Here is a 15,119-nt window from a genome sequence, read left to right as displayed (position 1 = left end):
CCACGTGCATGCGGGTGCCCCTGAGGATGTCAGAGCCCTTGGGACTGGAGTTAGTTATGGAATTGAACGTGGGTCCTCCGTAAGAACAGACGAGCTCTTCACTGCTGAGCCATGAGGTTTAAAATTTTTAAAAATCTCATTTGTGTGTGCGCGTTGACGCGTACATTCATGACGTGCATGTAGAGGTCAGAGGTCGTCTTGTGTAGGTCAGTTCTCCCCTTCCACCACCTGATTCCTGGAGGTCAAACTCAGGTTGTCAGGCTCAGCGTCAAGCATCTCCAGCTGCTGAGCCATTTCTTCTTCTTCTTCTTTTTTTTTGGTTCTTTTTTTTTTGGAGCTGGGAACCAAACCCAGGGCCTTGCGCTTCCTAGGCAAGCGCTCTACCACTGAGCTAAATCCCCAACCCCGAGCCATTTCTTCTGACTCCATAATTATTTTTTTTTCCTAGATAGTGTCTCACTTTGTACCTCTGGCTGACCGCAAACAAATCAATAACAAGCAAAAAGAAAAATAAAAAAACCAGAACAAAACAAATGCAAACAAACACCCGCCCTCCCCCCCCCAAAAAAAGAACCAAACGAGAATTCATCTCCGTATTTAAACAATTAGTTTTTACTTAGTATAACTTTACTGTTCAAAAATTATATTACTAAAGCCACAACCTAGTCCAGAAGGACAGAACTTTTATAGCAAAACCTTGATACACACTCATCAGAGATGCAAATACTAAATGGATACAGAAGCTATTCAGAGGCTGACAATGACATCCGGCAAGGCATTCACAGGCACAGTCTGGATGCTCCCATCGGTTCCGAAGCTCAGCGCTAGGCTTCCCTCCACACGGCCCCAAGGCTTCAGAGTTCTCGGCCGTGTGCAGAGAAGAGACGTGGAGAGCACTGTTGCTCACCTGGGAGAGTGACTAGGAAACCCAACCAGAGCCAAGCGAGAAGCAACAGCCTGGCTGTGGCTCTCGGGCTTTTGCCTTTGAGGCCGGTTAGCACTGGGGAGCCTGGCCATTGGAAGAGGGACTCATGTCTGATAAGCATTAGAGACCTGCATGGGGTTGTCCGACAGTTGAGCTATTCCTGGAACAGAACCATAAGGTGTTACAGAGCAAAAAATGAGGACTGAGTCTCCACCCCACCCTACCCCTCTCTGCCACCACCCTTTGTCTTAGGGAAAGGCAGACAAGTAAGAATTTTCAAAGTGACTCAGCGGAAAGATGTTTAAGATGAGGAGTTAAGATTTCCTTCATTTTTCAGTAACTATAAACTTAGAAGTTTCCTCTTTGTGTAGATGTGTGCGTAAAAACATGGATTGAAGTGTGCATTCACGCGGACAGGATGTCCTCGGTGATGAAGGAGAACACGTGAAAATTAAAAAATAGAGTCTTATTCTTCAGGGCACAAGACTATTTCATCATGCTAAAGTTGTCTGAAAGGTAAAAACAGACATAGACTCTCTAAGGCTTCATTTTTTTTTTTTTTTTCCAACTAGCGATTAAACCGAAAGGACAAAATGGGCATCACGGTGCGTGATCCGATGGGAACAGAATCCTTTTCTCTCTCACTCTGCTGTGTTCACTAGTTATCATGTGGAAGTAAAAGTCACACACAAAGCACGACCAAATGGTAAATATTTCAAAACGCCCATAAGAGCCTGCCAGAAAAGATACTGTTTTCCACGGCACAGAACTGCAGGACGCTGACATGGACGCCGGGGCTATGGTGAAATCTAGCTCCTATTAGCTGTTTGCTTCTGCCGGCTGGAGGGACTCGGGGAAGGATATCTCTTGGAGGTCAGGCCATGATTTCTGCAGGTTCGGTGATGAGCTTGGTTCCGTCCCATATCGTCTTGAACTGCTCAGGAATGGGAAATTCTCTCTGGAAGAAGTTGAGAAGGAGGGTTATTTACGTGGTTACGCTTCTTCTGCAGGTTGAAGGATGACAGGTGTCACGTGATGGGTGAAAGAAATTGCATCAGATCTGCTTCATAGAGAGGGCGGGGGTCACAGGCAGACTGGCATGGTCTGTGACTTCATGCTGACAACACCCTTATCATTAGTGTTTATGAAGAGCCATGCTTTCTGAGACAGACCTCAAACACCCAGGCTAGCTTTGAACTCACTTTATCCTTGGCTGAAGCCGATCTCAAACCCCTGATCCTTCTGCCTCTACCTTCTGAGTTTTGGGATTACAGGTATATACCGAGGTTTAATGTAGAACCCAGGGCCTCATCTGTGGTAGGCAAATGCCGTGTCTGAGTTACTCCCAGAGAGCCTCATGTTAGGTACTCGTATCCAGACATGAACAAAGTCAGGCGACATCCGAAGGCCTCCTGAGCTCAGGGCTGCTGGGAGCAGAGGTCTGAGAGGCTCAGCAGCGGGCCTGGAATGACAGACAGTGCAGGGAGCAGAGCAGCGACACACAAACGGGGGAGTCTCTCTCAGTCACTGCCCTCCATCAAACCCGAACAGGCACCGAATCAGCTACGATCTTACTAACAGGCAGACTCTGAGTCGGCAAGACTGGGGAAGAGAATGAGAAGCTCTGCTCTTCAAATTCTCAGGGGAAATCAGTGTGTGAATGGGGTCCAGACTTGTCTACTCTTTGGGACATTGTAGAAATGTCCTTAGGGCATGAGAACATGTGCACATGCATAAGTGTGAAAATACACACATACACACACACACACACACACACACACCATATACTACACACATACTATATACCACACACATACTACACACACCACACATATATGCACACACACCACATACCATACACATACTATATACCACACACACCACATATATATACACACACACCATATACCATACACTTACTATATACCACACACACTACACACACACACCATGTACCACACACGTACTATATACCACACATATACACACACAAACACCCCCCCACACCATATACCATACACATACTATATACCACACACACTACATACACACACACACACTATACAACATACCACACACATACCACACATACACACCTATACACACCATACCTACATACACCTACTCACACACCATACACAACACACACAACACACCACACACCACACATACACACTACACATACCACACACACACACACACACACACTCCACACACACACACCATATACCACACATACACATACATACTACAGACACACACACACAAACCCCCCTCCCCATACCACACACCACACACAACCACCCACACACCATACCACATACAACACACACGCATGCATATAAGCACACATGAACTCAAGCCCCTTGCCTTTGGCTTCTGGAGCCTCACTGGATTTCCTGTACAACCCCGAGAAATGATTTGTTTACTTATTTTTACTGTAATAAGGAAATTCTAGAATGAAATCTTCAATAGACAAGCCAAATTACTTTGGATACAGGGTCTTGTGCTATGTAGCCCAGGCTGGCCTTGAACTCATGATCCTCCTACTCCAACCTCCTAGGTACTAAGACTCTGAATGTTTGTCACGGTCGTCCACCTACAACAGGACTATTCTTGAGTAATCCAACGCACCTGTGTGCCTGCTATCACTTCTGATATTCTTCTCTGAGTGTAAATACAGCTTTGTGTTTGTTCTCCATTGGAAAGTTCAGACCTGGAGTAGGGGATGGAACCCAGGCCCTACTGTGTGCTAGAGACATACATCTCTGAGCCCCATGGCCAGCCATGAAGATGGCCTCTTGGGCAGTATGGTGCTGTAGCATCAGAGAGACTGATACATCCATGCCTCTTCTCTGGGAGGTTGGTTTCCATCAGGATGAAGATGTCCACGGTCCATTCCCACATCCTGACACCCAAGTCTGTGTCTGCACCTCCTCCTGGAAAGTGTGTGAAGAGGACCAACAACTTGAGGGAGCAAAGCCACTGACCCAAAGAGGCAAGGATACATTTTAGTACAAAAACTCAGGCTTTGATTATCTTTCATTCTCAAGTCAGTGGTTCCCAACCTTCCTAGTGCTGGCTGAGACCCTTTAATACAGTTCCTCATCGTGTGGTAACCCTGACCATAAAGTAACTTTCGTTGCCATTTCATAACTGTAATTTTGTCATGAATTGTAATGGAAATATCCGATATTCAGGACATCTGATATGTGACCCTTGTGATGGTTTGCATATGCTTGGCTCAGGGAGTGGCACTATTAGGAGATGTGGCTTTGTGGGAGTGGGTGTGTCACTGTGGGTGTTGGGCTTTAAGACCCTCATCCTGGCTGCCTGGAAATCCGTCTTCCACGAGCAGCCTTCAGATGAAGAGAGAGAGAAGTCTCAGCTGTGCCTGTACCATGCCTGCCTAGATGCTGCCATGCTTCCACACTGATGAGCATGGACTGAACCTCTGACTGTAAGCCAGCCCCAATTAGATGCTGTCCTTTATAAGACTTGCCTTGGTCATGGTGTCTGTTCACCACAGTAAAACCCTAACTAAGACAACCCCCCACAAGGATCATGACCCACAGGTTAAGAACCACCGCTTCTAAGCCAATGGGTCTCAATCTGGGCTGTGTAATGGAATCCATTTGGACGTCTTAAACAATTACAGATGCCTGGTAGCACGCTCAGAGATGAGCTTAATGAATTTGAGGTGCTCATCGAAATGAGCTTATCTCAGCTGATCCAATTCCCATACCGCTGGGCGTTCTGCTTAGACAGCTACAAAGACCAGGCGTGGCCCAACATATGGCTGTCCCTATTCTGCTGCCCGGCTGTATTGACTGAGAGCCCAAGAGGGAATGCTTGTCTCGAGTATGGTTGGTGTCTCCACTGTGACTCACTGTCTGCACAGTATTGTGCTTTAAACTCAGATGAGGAATTATAGGCTGCAGTGTGTGGTACGTGAGGGTAGAGCCAAAGGAAGTACTGAGGTAAATGGATAATCTCTGCTTACGGAAGTCAACCTGTCTGCTGACTGCAGCCTGTGGATAGCTGGTAAGCCGCCCTCCAAGCTTACCGACTCTCTTGTTTGCTGCCTCCTCCTACCCTGCCTGCCCAGTTAAACTTAGAATTCTCCACGTGTTTGTTTCCATGTAGTAAGGATGGGCAGATCTGCTGTACTTCAGAATCTAAGAGAGGAGATTAACTCAACCTTACTCAACGTTGACATGGGTGGACGTCTAATGGGGTCCTTCTAGAAACTGCTTCGGTGGGGAGAGGACATAAAGAAATGAAGTTCTGGCCGAATGACTTGGGCTAGTATTTCTAAATGGAGAATTCAGTGGGCCGATGGTAGGAGGACTTACTTGGGAGCCTGCTAAGAATCAAGATTCTGGGGCTGGGGAGATGGCTCGGTGGGTAAGGTGCTTGTCTGTCTAAGCAGGAGGGCCTGAGTTTGAATCCCCTAAAACCCAAACATAAACCATGCCTGCAGTCTCGACCCTTCTAGGATAAGATGGAAGGAGGAAAGAATAACCCCCAGACGCTTAGAGAGTGGTGAGCAAGAAACCCTGTTTCAAAAGGATTGGAAGAAGGCAAGGACTGACACCTGAGGTTTTCCTCTGACCTCCACATGTGTCATGACATGAATGTATCTGACCCCCACATGTGTCATGACATGAATGTATCTGACCCCCACATGTGTCATGACATGAATGTACACTGCACATACAAAGAACCCGGATTCTGGGCCCTATTTTGAGGCTCTTGAATCCAACCCTAGGTTTTTCTAGAGTTTTGAGCCCTTTCTGTTGAGCTTCCTTATGTTTGTTTTTTTTTTCTTCTTCTTTTTTCTTTTTTTCCGGAGCTGGGGACCGAACCCAGGGCCTTGCGCTTGCTAGGCAAGCGCTCTACCACTGAGCTACATCCCTAACCCGTAGACCCTTATGTTAAGAGGAGCATTAGAATATTTTTTGGCTTCCTCACTCACCTGCCTGTTCCGCTGTCTTCAACGGAAGCTCATGAGATGGTAGCGATGAGCCCCTCTCCAAGAACACGAACATGAACACGCCACAAAGGCCTTTCTGGGCAGGGTTTTGGAAGGTACTTACATAATCGTCACCCTGAGGGACCAGGACGTTCATCTCGGACGACTTGGCGCTCACGATCTCACAGTCTAGCGCCTCTTTACTGAGGTACAAGTGGCATCCTTCTGTCTTATTAATGGAGATTGTTGGCACTCTCCCCATTACCTAAGATAAGGGAAAAAATGGGACCAAAGCAAAGAAATAAAAATGGCCATGTGCCCAAGCAGGTACTCTCCAGAGTTCCTCCTGAGTTTATGATTAGGACTCATGGGGGCAGTACTCTCTGCTCTCTGTCTGTCTGTCTCTTGTCTCCCTCTCTCTCGCTCTCCTGTCTCTGTCTATATGTGTGTGTCTGTTTCTATCTGTCTCTGTATGTCTCTCTTCCTCTCTCTCTCTCTGTGCTTGTGTGTATATGTGTGTGTGTGTGTGTGTGTGTGCGTGTTTGTGTATCCATGTGTGTGTGTGTGTCATCTGAGGACAGAGTGAAATGACTATACATGGGAGAATCCCAAACAGGCAGGGTTTCTCTTTCTTGAGGTGAAACTAAGGGATTAATTTGGAGGCAGCAGCTAAAATGTTCAGAAAAGCCCCACAACCCGTTAGCGAATCCGAAACGCCTATCTGATTCCGTGATAAGAGAAACAGGACTCATTTGCTTAAAATTTAAGTTTTGACAGTTATCTCTGAGATAACTAAAACAAATATCCATACAGACAGCGAACAATAAGATTAATTTCAAATAGAAGCCAGGTAGACTGTTCCCAAATTTCAGAATAAGTAAGAAACACTCCAATTCTTCTCATGTAAGTCAGTGGCCGGGTAAGAGTCTGAGGGCTGAAGGTGAAGTTCAACTGAGATAGGGGTCCGGGCATCTCAAAATGCACTCATTTTAGGAGCTCAAACTGAGGACATTCACCCAGATAATCGGGACCCTCGAGCAAGAGGAGGCAGTGCTTTGTAAGGTTCACAAGTATCTGAGTCCAGTAAAAAATTCAGATGAGTTTTAAGTTTCTCTTCTAACAATCCGTTTTCAAACCTTCCCACAATGCCCACAGGGATATACCATTCTCCCAAAGACTTCATTACAACTCTAGAAGTTTCCTTCTTGTAATGGTAATTGAAGCAATAAAGACATCTCTCCTTTCAACCTGAAGAAAAGGCTAGTTTGCAAACCAAAGGAACACATTCTGTCTGTGGCCCAGGTGCCCTGAAGAATTCCTTGTGGGGCGTCTAGCCAGTCATCCGGCTTCTCCTCCTCTTGCTCCACAGAAACTGGATACTGAGTTGGAATTGAAGCCCAAAGCAAGAGAACAGTCCAGCTGGGTCATTCAAGGTCAGGCAAGTACAGGCAGGGCTCTGCTTGAGATAATATAGTATATATGCAGGTCTCTCTCTCTCTCTCTGTCTCTCTCTCTGCGTGTGTGTGTGTGAGAGAGAGAGACAGAGAGATGGAGAATGAGACTGTATCTTTGTGTCTCTGTGTGCATGCATGTATGTGTGTGTGTGTGTGTGTTTTAAAAATGTGCCTAATCATGTTTTCCTGACTTCTGGATTTCTTTATGATACGAGGATGAAAACATCTGCGTGCCAGCCTGAAGCCCACGGATACCTCCGGCCAAGCTAAGGAAAGTAGGAGCTACCAGTGACTCCTAGAGAGTTGGCTTATGAATATTATTACTCAGTAATAATTAAAAAAATTTCCCCTGATGGTGGTTGTCTCTTTCCCAATCTGCATGTTTTCCTAGAACATTTTTGCCAAAAAAAAAAAAAAAAAAAAGATTGCCAGGCCAAATTATATGAACTTTAGCTTTTTTTCTCCCTTTTTTAAAAAATAACATTAGTGTTGCAAAATCTGAAACTATACAAACTACCCATTTTTAAGTGTACAACTGGATGCTATTCATAAATGTACAGAGTTGTGCAATTGGGACTACAAGCCAGTTTTAGAATCGTCCCACCGTTCTAAAAATATCCCTAATGGCCACTTACAGTTGATCCCCATCTCAGCCCCAGGCAGGTAAGTGATTTCTGCTTCAGTTGTGCCCAGGCCCTTTTCAGACAATTTACTAGGCACTTTAACTAGGTAATGGCACTCTCTTGGTTTGAGCATCCAGAAATTCACTAAGTGTCCTATCAAATGTTTCTCTTGTCTCGGAGACAATTGCTCCTTCCATCTCCTACCACAGACAACCAATGGTTCACCCTTCCCGAAGTAACTGTTCAAAGTGCACAGTTCACATCCTTAAAAATGTAACAAGGTATTTCCAGCATGGAAACAAGCAAAGAGTAATAGATACATATACGCTCTACAACAACTGTATCAGTGCTACATTCTTGCACATTCCCTTTTGGTGTGTTTGAATGTCTCCCTCCCTCCTTCCCTTCCTTCTTTCCTTCCAACAGGATGCCATGTAGCCTAGGTTGGCCTTGGACTCACTTTGGGACCAAAGAGGGCTTTGAATTGCTGTTCCTTCTCTTGTCTCTACCTCCTAAGTGCTTTGGTCACGGGTGTTACACCGGGCTTTACTGTGTGTGTTAGGTTGGTTTTGAGATTTGGTTAGCCTGGATGGAGCTTGCTCTACAGATCAAACCGGCCTCTAACTGCATGGAGTCCTCCCAAGTACTGGGGTCACAGGTGTGCAGCACACACTCAACTACTGTCGCTCCCCCAACCCTCGACTCCCAAGAACTAAAATCTCCCACGATCACTGACGTCGTATGATACTGTTGTCGTCTACTCCACTTTTCCCTCTCTTCCCCCTACTTCTCTCCTCCCTGTATGTAACTACTCTCCTGGCTTTTTGTTGTTATTTTTGTTTGCTTATGATCTGTCTATTGGGTGAAGTGCCCAGGAGAACACCTTGACTCGACATAAGTGCGTTTCATGTGTAAATTGGTATGCATGCACGCTCTATGTTTTTTAATAAATGGATATATCCCATAGCACCATCCTGTAACTTAACCTTTCGGCTCAATGCCCTTTTAAAAAAATTACCTTTTTTTTTTTTTAAATCTACCTATTCTTTTTATGCTGGTAACAGTAGCTTGTTCATTTTAACTGTTGAGTAGCGCTCAACTACGAAGAGCTGTTTGCCCATTTGCCAGTAGGTGGACACGTAAGTACTTTTGTTCTCTGTTGCTGCTACCACACCACTCCAATACACACTTTCCGAGTTTCCTTAGCCTGTGGCTAGAGCTTTACTCTGCGCACAGAAGCACATAACGATTCACCCACAGTGGATGTGGCATTCGCACTTGGTGCCAGTTTGTCCTGCAGTGAGTGTACCAAGTTCATGCTGTCACTTGGAGGTGGCAGGGAGCCCGGTGCTCCACTTCCAGGAAGGCTCGTCCGTCAGTCATTTGAGCACGCACTCAGTCCATCTTGCCCTTACTGCTCCTTTACCCGTGAGATTCTGCCAATGCGGCTCCTTACAGAACGAGGAGCATTCTGAATGCAAAAGAGATGAGCGTGAACAGGAATCTGCGACTGCGGTATCCACACCCCTCCTTCTGTCACGCCAGCATATCTTCGTGTGTGTGTCTGCCAACCAGTTCACTCTTTATGTCTCTGAATTGTTAATGCGCTCTGCCGGCTTTGCCATTAGAGCGCTAGTCTCACTTTCTGGTCTTCGTTACCATCGTTCCCCGTTCTGGATGCAAAGCCTTTTCATTATCTGCATTGCAAATATCTTTCCTTCATCCATATCTGGCCCTTCAGCTCTGCATATCGTATCCTCTGTTGAATATATATTATGAAAATTGTGATGTGTGTGTGTGTGCGTGCGTACGTGTGCACATCCTCGCACGCACAGTCCTGGGAATTGCGCCTAGGACCTCACCCAAGCTATGCAAACACTTCACCGCTGAACTCCCCAGACTAGAATTTTTCCTTTAATGGTGTTAGATCAACCACTTGTTTTCTTTATGGTTTGTGGTTTTGAATCACGTGAACCACGAAACCATGAAGGTTTTTTTTTTTTTTCCGTCATTCTAAATGTTTGAAGGTATTTAATCTGGAACCTTTTAAGTATGGCATGAAGTGGAGATTTAGTGGTTGTTTGATTTTTGATTTTTTTTCCTTTAAAAGTCGTTTTATGAGTATGGGTGTTTTGCCTGCATGTGTGTCTGTGTGCCATGTGTGTGCACTACCTGCGGTGGCCACAAGAGGGCGTCAGATCCCGAGACCAGTTAGAGATGGTGGGGAGATAACCTGAACGTTGGGAACCACACCTAGGTCCTCTGCGAGAGTAGCCAATGCCGAGCCATCTCTCCAGCCCCTCTGTGTCGTCTTCCCACATACATAACCAACTGTTCTAAAATCCGCTTCAGTGTCTACACCCATCTAATCATGGCTTGCTAGTCTGCGTTGTTTTTTTTTGTGGGGGGGGAAGAAGGGTTCTTTTTTAAGTATCTCGAACCATGTGCCACGCCACCTCGGGATGACCCAATTCACTTCCTTCACCTGCTTTCAAAGTTTCTCATCTAGTCTTTCAAAGGTTTTATTTCATTTTTGAGTTCTGCGTATCATGTGTGTTTGAGCATGGATTTGCACCAATGTGAGCTCAGGCCACTTGGAGTTCACAAGAGCGCGCCGGTGGCTCGGGAGCCGGAGTCACGGGCGGTTGCGGGCAGCCTAGTGTGCTGCCTAGGATGATCCTCTGCAAGAGCAGTGTTGCCTGTAACCACCGAGGCCCCCTTCCGGTTTTACTGGTTTTGGTCTCTTAGCTTCCAAATGAATTTCAAGCTTTGTTGTTGTTGCTATTGATTTTCTTCTTCTTCTTTAATTAAAAAAAAAAAAAATGCCGAAATCTTTGAGCTTCGCTGGACTTACAGACTGAAGAGGCGGAAACGATACTGGGGTCATTTTTTTTGCTCATTTGACTCACAACCGTTCTGCGTTCTTTATGAATCCCTTTTGCTTGCTTTGTTGATTTAGAACTCGGTCCCCTTCGGTTCTGGTGCTATGCTGAGTCTTCGTGTTCCATTTCCTGATGCATATTTGTGGTGTTGAGAGATGACTTTTTCCCTTTGGTCGTATACCACCTACCCACCTGGCTTGCTGTATAGTTTATTGCTTGTCTCTTCGCCTTTACATAAAACTGTCACATAAAGACATTTTCATCTGTTCTTTTCCCATTTTATTTCCCTCGGTTATTTTTGTCTTATTGCAGGGATTAGGACCTCTAATGCATTATAGAATAGAAATAAGGACGGGGAGAAAACTCTTGCTTTGGTGTCCATAGCAACTCTTCAAAGTGAAACCTGCCGTTTGCCTTAGGATTTCAAGAGAGATTCTTAATCCGATTACAGTGTAGCCTCCCCTTTTCTGGGATCGTCAGATGTGTACGTGTAGAGCCGGCATTCCTAGCCAGGATTCAGGATGCCCAATCAGGGCTGTTTCCACACAGTGGGCATAAACAAAGCTAACGTCTTAAAAATGACAAGGTAAATACACAAACGTAATATATACAATTAAGTGAGTTCTAATTAAATGTGTGAATGGAGAGAAACCCGGGAAGGGGGAAGATTTACATAACTGCAATCTAATTTTGTCAGTCATCACCAGGAAACACCAGACGCAAAGAGTAATTAACACTATGCAAATAGCAGAACCAAGGAGAGGAGCTGGACCTGGCCCAACGTCAGAAGCCCTTTGGATTTTTGTATGTTGTAAAAGCCTATTTAACAAAATCAAAATTAATGAAGGTGTAGATTTTTCTCTTGTTTCTGAAAATTCAATCCTCATTCTACTTACTCCCTGTCTCTCTTTCTCTCTTTTTTTTCCTTCTGGTTATCTCATTGATTCTGTAGGTACCATCCTCCTCCTTCCTCAGGGCCATTCTTTATGGATGGAATTCTTTTTAGTCTTGGGAACATTACTTTCCTACTCTCCTACTCTCAATATTCTTCACTCACATAGTAGCTGACTCGTGTGCTCAACAACATTTACTGGGTGCCTATAGTTAGTGTTCAGGTGCTACACAGGTCTTCAGAGCTGCAAATACCACATAGCTGGCTTTGCTCACTTGCTTTCCTTTCTTCTTTCTTTCTTCCTGTGTTGGACAGAACCCAGAGCCTTATGAGTGCCTGCACTGGGCCACTGAGCTGTGTCCCCAGCTCGGTAGCTCTCCTTGAGATCAAGAAGCTAAGACAGTGTTTGTAGTACAAAATGGGAGGGGAAAAAAAAAACCAAAACCGACTAATGGTGACTGAGAATAAAGACAGGGATTCCCCAGAGGGGCAGCGATGAAGCTGTGTTTAGAAAAATAAGGAATTCGATGTTCCTGGGGTGGACATAAGGGACTCGAGTCCTTTCCTTTGTCCCTGCAGGAAGATGAGTGCTTCACACAGAGCCCTGGCTAGGGCTGCATGGGTTGTAGACGTTGCTCACCTGGATCTTAATGTCCTTGGAGTTGATCACTTCCACAATGCCCACCACATGGTCGAACACCAGGCCAAACTTCTTGCAGTTATCTAAAAGAGAAAAAGACGACGTTCCGGTAAATGCATGCCCGAGGCAGGTTTCGGCAATGTAGCTCCACGCTGCAAACACACAGGCTTCATTTTGCCTACCGACGGTGATGGAGTTTACTTTCCCCTTTATCTGAAGAGTGGATTTGTCACATTTGAAAATGTACGCCACTTGTTTTAGCTCAGTCTCTGAGATGACAAGGTCATTCCTGTCCTCTTGGTATTCCTAAAGGTAGAACAGACACGGATATTAAACATGAACGGGAAGATGGGCTGGACCCACCGACTGCTGACCTTGCTAGAAGGCTTCAACAGAACTGTCGCCTTTCAGCATGCTGTCTTCTGGAACATTCTCCTCATGGAGAAACCTCCAGGTCTTAGCTGTCGATTGCAATCATGGGAGTGAGTGAACTCATGCTCAGAAATGGGGATCAGTTAGTGCCAGATGTTAACAGTCCTGCTAGAGGGCAGGGCTGGAGCAAGGGGTGTGGTTGCTATGCCGACTTGGTTGCTAGGCGGACTTGGATGCTGGCAGTCCATTAGATGCTGCATCAGACCCCGCTGTGGTTGGTCATCAGGAGATGGGGCTGCTGGGGTCTGAACAGTGGTTCAAACTCCATTGTCTTTTTCAGGCCTTGGTGACTTCCCAAGGACTTTGTTCCTTAATCTTTAGGATGCTCTCTGACTCCGGCTGTCATCCATATTCAAAGCCTCCCTGACACGCTTATATAACTAACCCTGCGAATGGTGGGTGGCAGTGGTGGCTTCAGGTTATGAACGAAACTATCAGCCCATCACCACCAGAGTTCCAGGAGTACCAGCTGATGGCTTCTTCCCCGCCAACTTAAAAGTTTGGAAATAGGTAGTCAAGTTCACAGAAAGGAAGCACACTGGCACTGGCTGGGGGCTGGAGGGCTAGAGGGAAAGGAAGCATTGTCTAACAGATTGAGTTCTGCAAGATAACGTGTATTCTGCAGCGAATGCAGGGATAGAAACACAACCTGTAAACATACCGAGCACCACAGGGATGCGCACTCAAAGATGCTTTGTTGAAATCTGGCCTTTTGCTATGTATTGTAACGCTAAATACTGACCCCTGCCCCCAAGGCCTGGTGGTCCCAGGGATGAGAGAATCCACTCGTAGAACCAAGTGATTCTGTGTAACCTTGCTCCCCAAGTTATCTCTCATTGGTGAACAAAATTGCCTACAGCCTATAGCCGGGCAGGAGATAGGCAGGGTCTTTGGTTCCAGGGCTTGGGGTCTGAGGCAGATGACCACAACAGGGAGAGAGAAGAAGGTGGAGAGAGGAGAAGCCACCATGGGTAGGTGAGTTATGAAAACATGAGGGCTGGCCAACTGGAGTTGAGAGCAGCCCATGTGGAACATAGCAAGCTAAACTCTGGGTCTACAGGGAAGCAGACATGACAAGAGAAGGTAGATATCTGACCGGCCCTCCCGCTGACCGAGGCTTAGTATAAATGTAAAGGTTGTGTGTCTTTTATCTGGGAACTGGATGATCTAAGGTGGGGTAGAAACCCCAATTTGAGATTAAATATTTACTGTAACAGTGGTTACCGGTGAGTGCTATGTGCATTTTTACACAGTTAAGAAATAGTTTTAAACAAGGCAGTGGTGGCAGTGCACACCTTTAATCCCAGCACTCGGGAGTCAGAGTCAGGCACATCTCTAAGTTCGAGGACAGCCTGACCTACAGATCGAGCTCAAGGACATCTAGGGCCACACAGGGAAACGCTGTCTCCAAATAACCAAACAAACCAAACCAACCAAACCAAACCAAACCAAACCAAAAGTAATTCTAGAAAGTAGAAGGAAAGAACCCATAGGAGCTACTGAAAAAAACGTATACAAGTCTGCATAAGTACCTGGTTCCTCATTTTTGCATCTTACTACCTCACTTGGAAACTCCCGTGAGTTTCAGAAGCGGTTTGAGGTGTTTAGGGGTTGGTTTTAGCCGAGTGAATCAGAGTCAGTGTTACAGGATTTCACTCACCACTCTCCATTTCTTCCCTTCCAACTCCAACACTGGAGGATGTTTCTGAGGAGAATTCGAGTTTGAAGATGCGGGGCTCGGCGTGCGGGTTTTGGTTGGAGATCGAATTTGTCCTTGGGCCCTCAGGCTGGGATTCTTGTATATTTTCTTGTCGTCGGTGACATGTCGGAGCCCTAGGAAGGCAGGACAGTTTTAATTGTCAACTTACCCTGAGTTAGGATCACCACCTGGGAAGAGAATCTCAGTAAGAGAGTGTCTCGGTCAGGTTGGTCTGTGGCCGTGTCTGTGGGGGATTGTCTTCACTGGTATGAGAACAGCTTAAAAGACTGGGTGGAGTTTGGACTACATAAGAGTAGACAAATCTGGGGGTGGGGATTTAGCTCAGCGGTAGAGCGCTTGCCTAGCAAGCGCAAGGCCCTGGGTTCGGTCCCCAGCTCCAAAAAGAAAAAAAAAAAAAAAAGAACCTTTAGATTTGATCAAAAGTGAATCCTTGCTGGAAGAAGGAGGTCATTGGATGCAGTAGGTCCTGAAATCTCATAGCCTAGCCTCACTTCCTGTCCACTTCCTGTCTGCTTCCTGGTTTACCAAGAAGTGAGGAGAGGAAGGGTCCAACTCGGCTGGATTTGGATTCACCTA

The 15,119-nt window shown here is 45.9% G+C and overlaps 1 protein-coding gene across 1 annotated transcript in view; it reads right to left on the bottom strand.

Annotated features, from left to right (window-relative positions):
- Positions 1-1,461: 1,461 nt before the first annotated feature.
- Cap2 (cyclase associated actin cytoskeleton regulatory protein 2) overlaps positions 1,462-15,119 on the bottom strand; it is a 146,540-nt gene continuing 132,882 nt past the window's right edge. The window contains exons 9-13 of the mRNA XM_032884533.1: positions 14,484-14,656; positions 12,574-12,697; positions 12,392-12,474; positions 6,025-6,165; positions 1,462-1,883 (exon numbers count right to left, since the gene is read on the bottom strand). Of these exons, the coding sequence (XP_032740424.1) occupies positions 1,800-1,883; positions 6,025-6,165; positions 12,392-12,474; positions 12,574-12,697; positions 14,484-14,656 (605 nt within the window). The 3' untranslated portion in view covers positions 1,462-1,799. The remainder of the gene's footprint in view (positions 1,884-6,024; positions 6,166-12,391; positions 12,475-12,573; positions 12,698-14,483; positions 14,657-15,119) is intronic.

The sequence above is a fragment of the Rattus rattus genome, chromosome 14, assembly GCF_011064425.1.
Source record: "Rattus rattus isolate New Zealand chromosome 14, Rrattus_CSIRO_v1, whole genome shotgun sequence".
NCBI lineage: Eukaryota > Metazoa > Chordata > Mammalia > Rodentia > Muridae > Rattus > Rattus rattus.
Note: the sequence above shows the minus strand (reverse complement) of the source record. Positions and strands in the feature narration are given on the sequence as shown.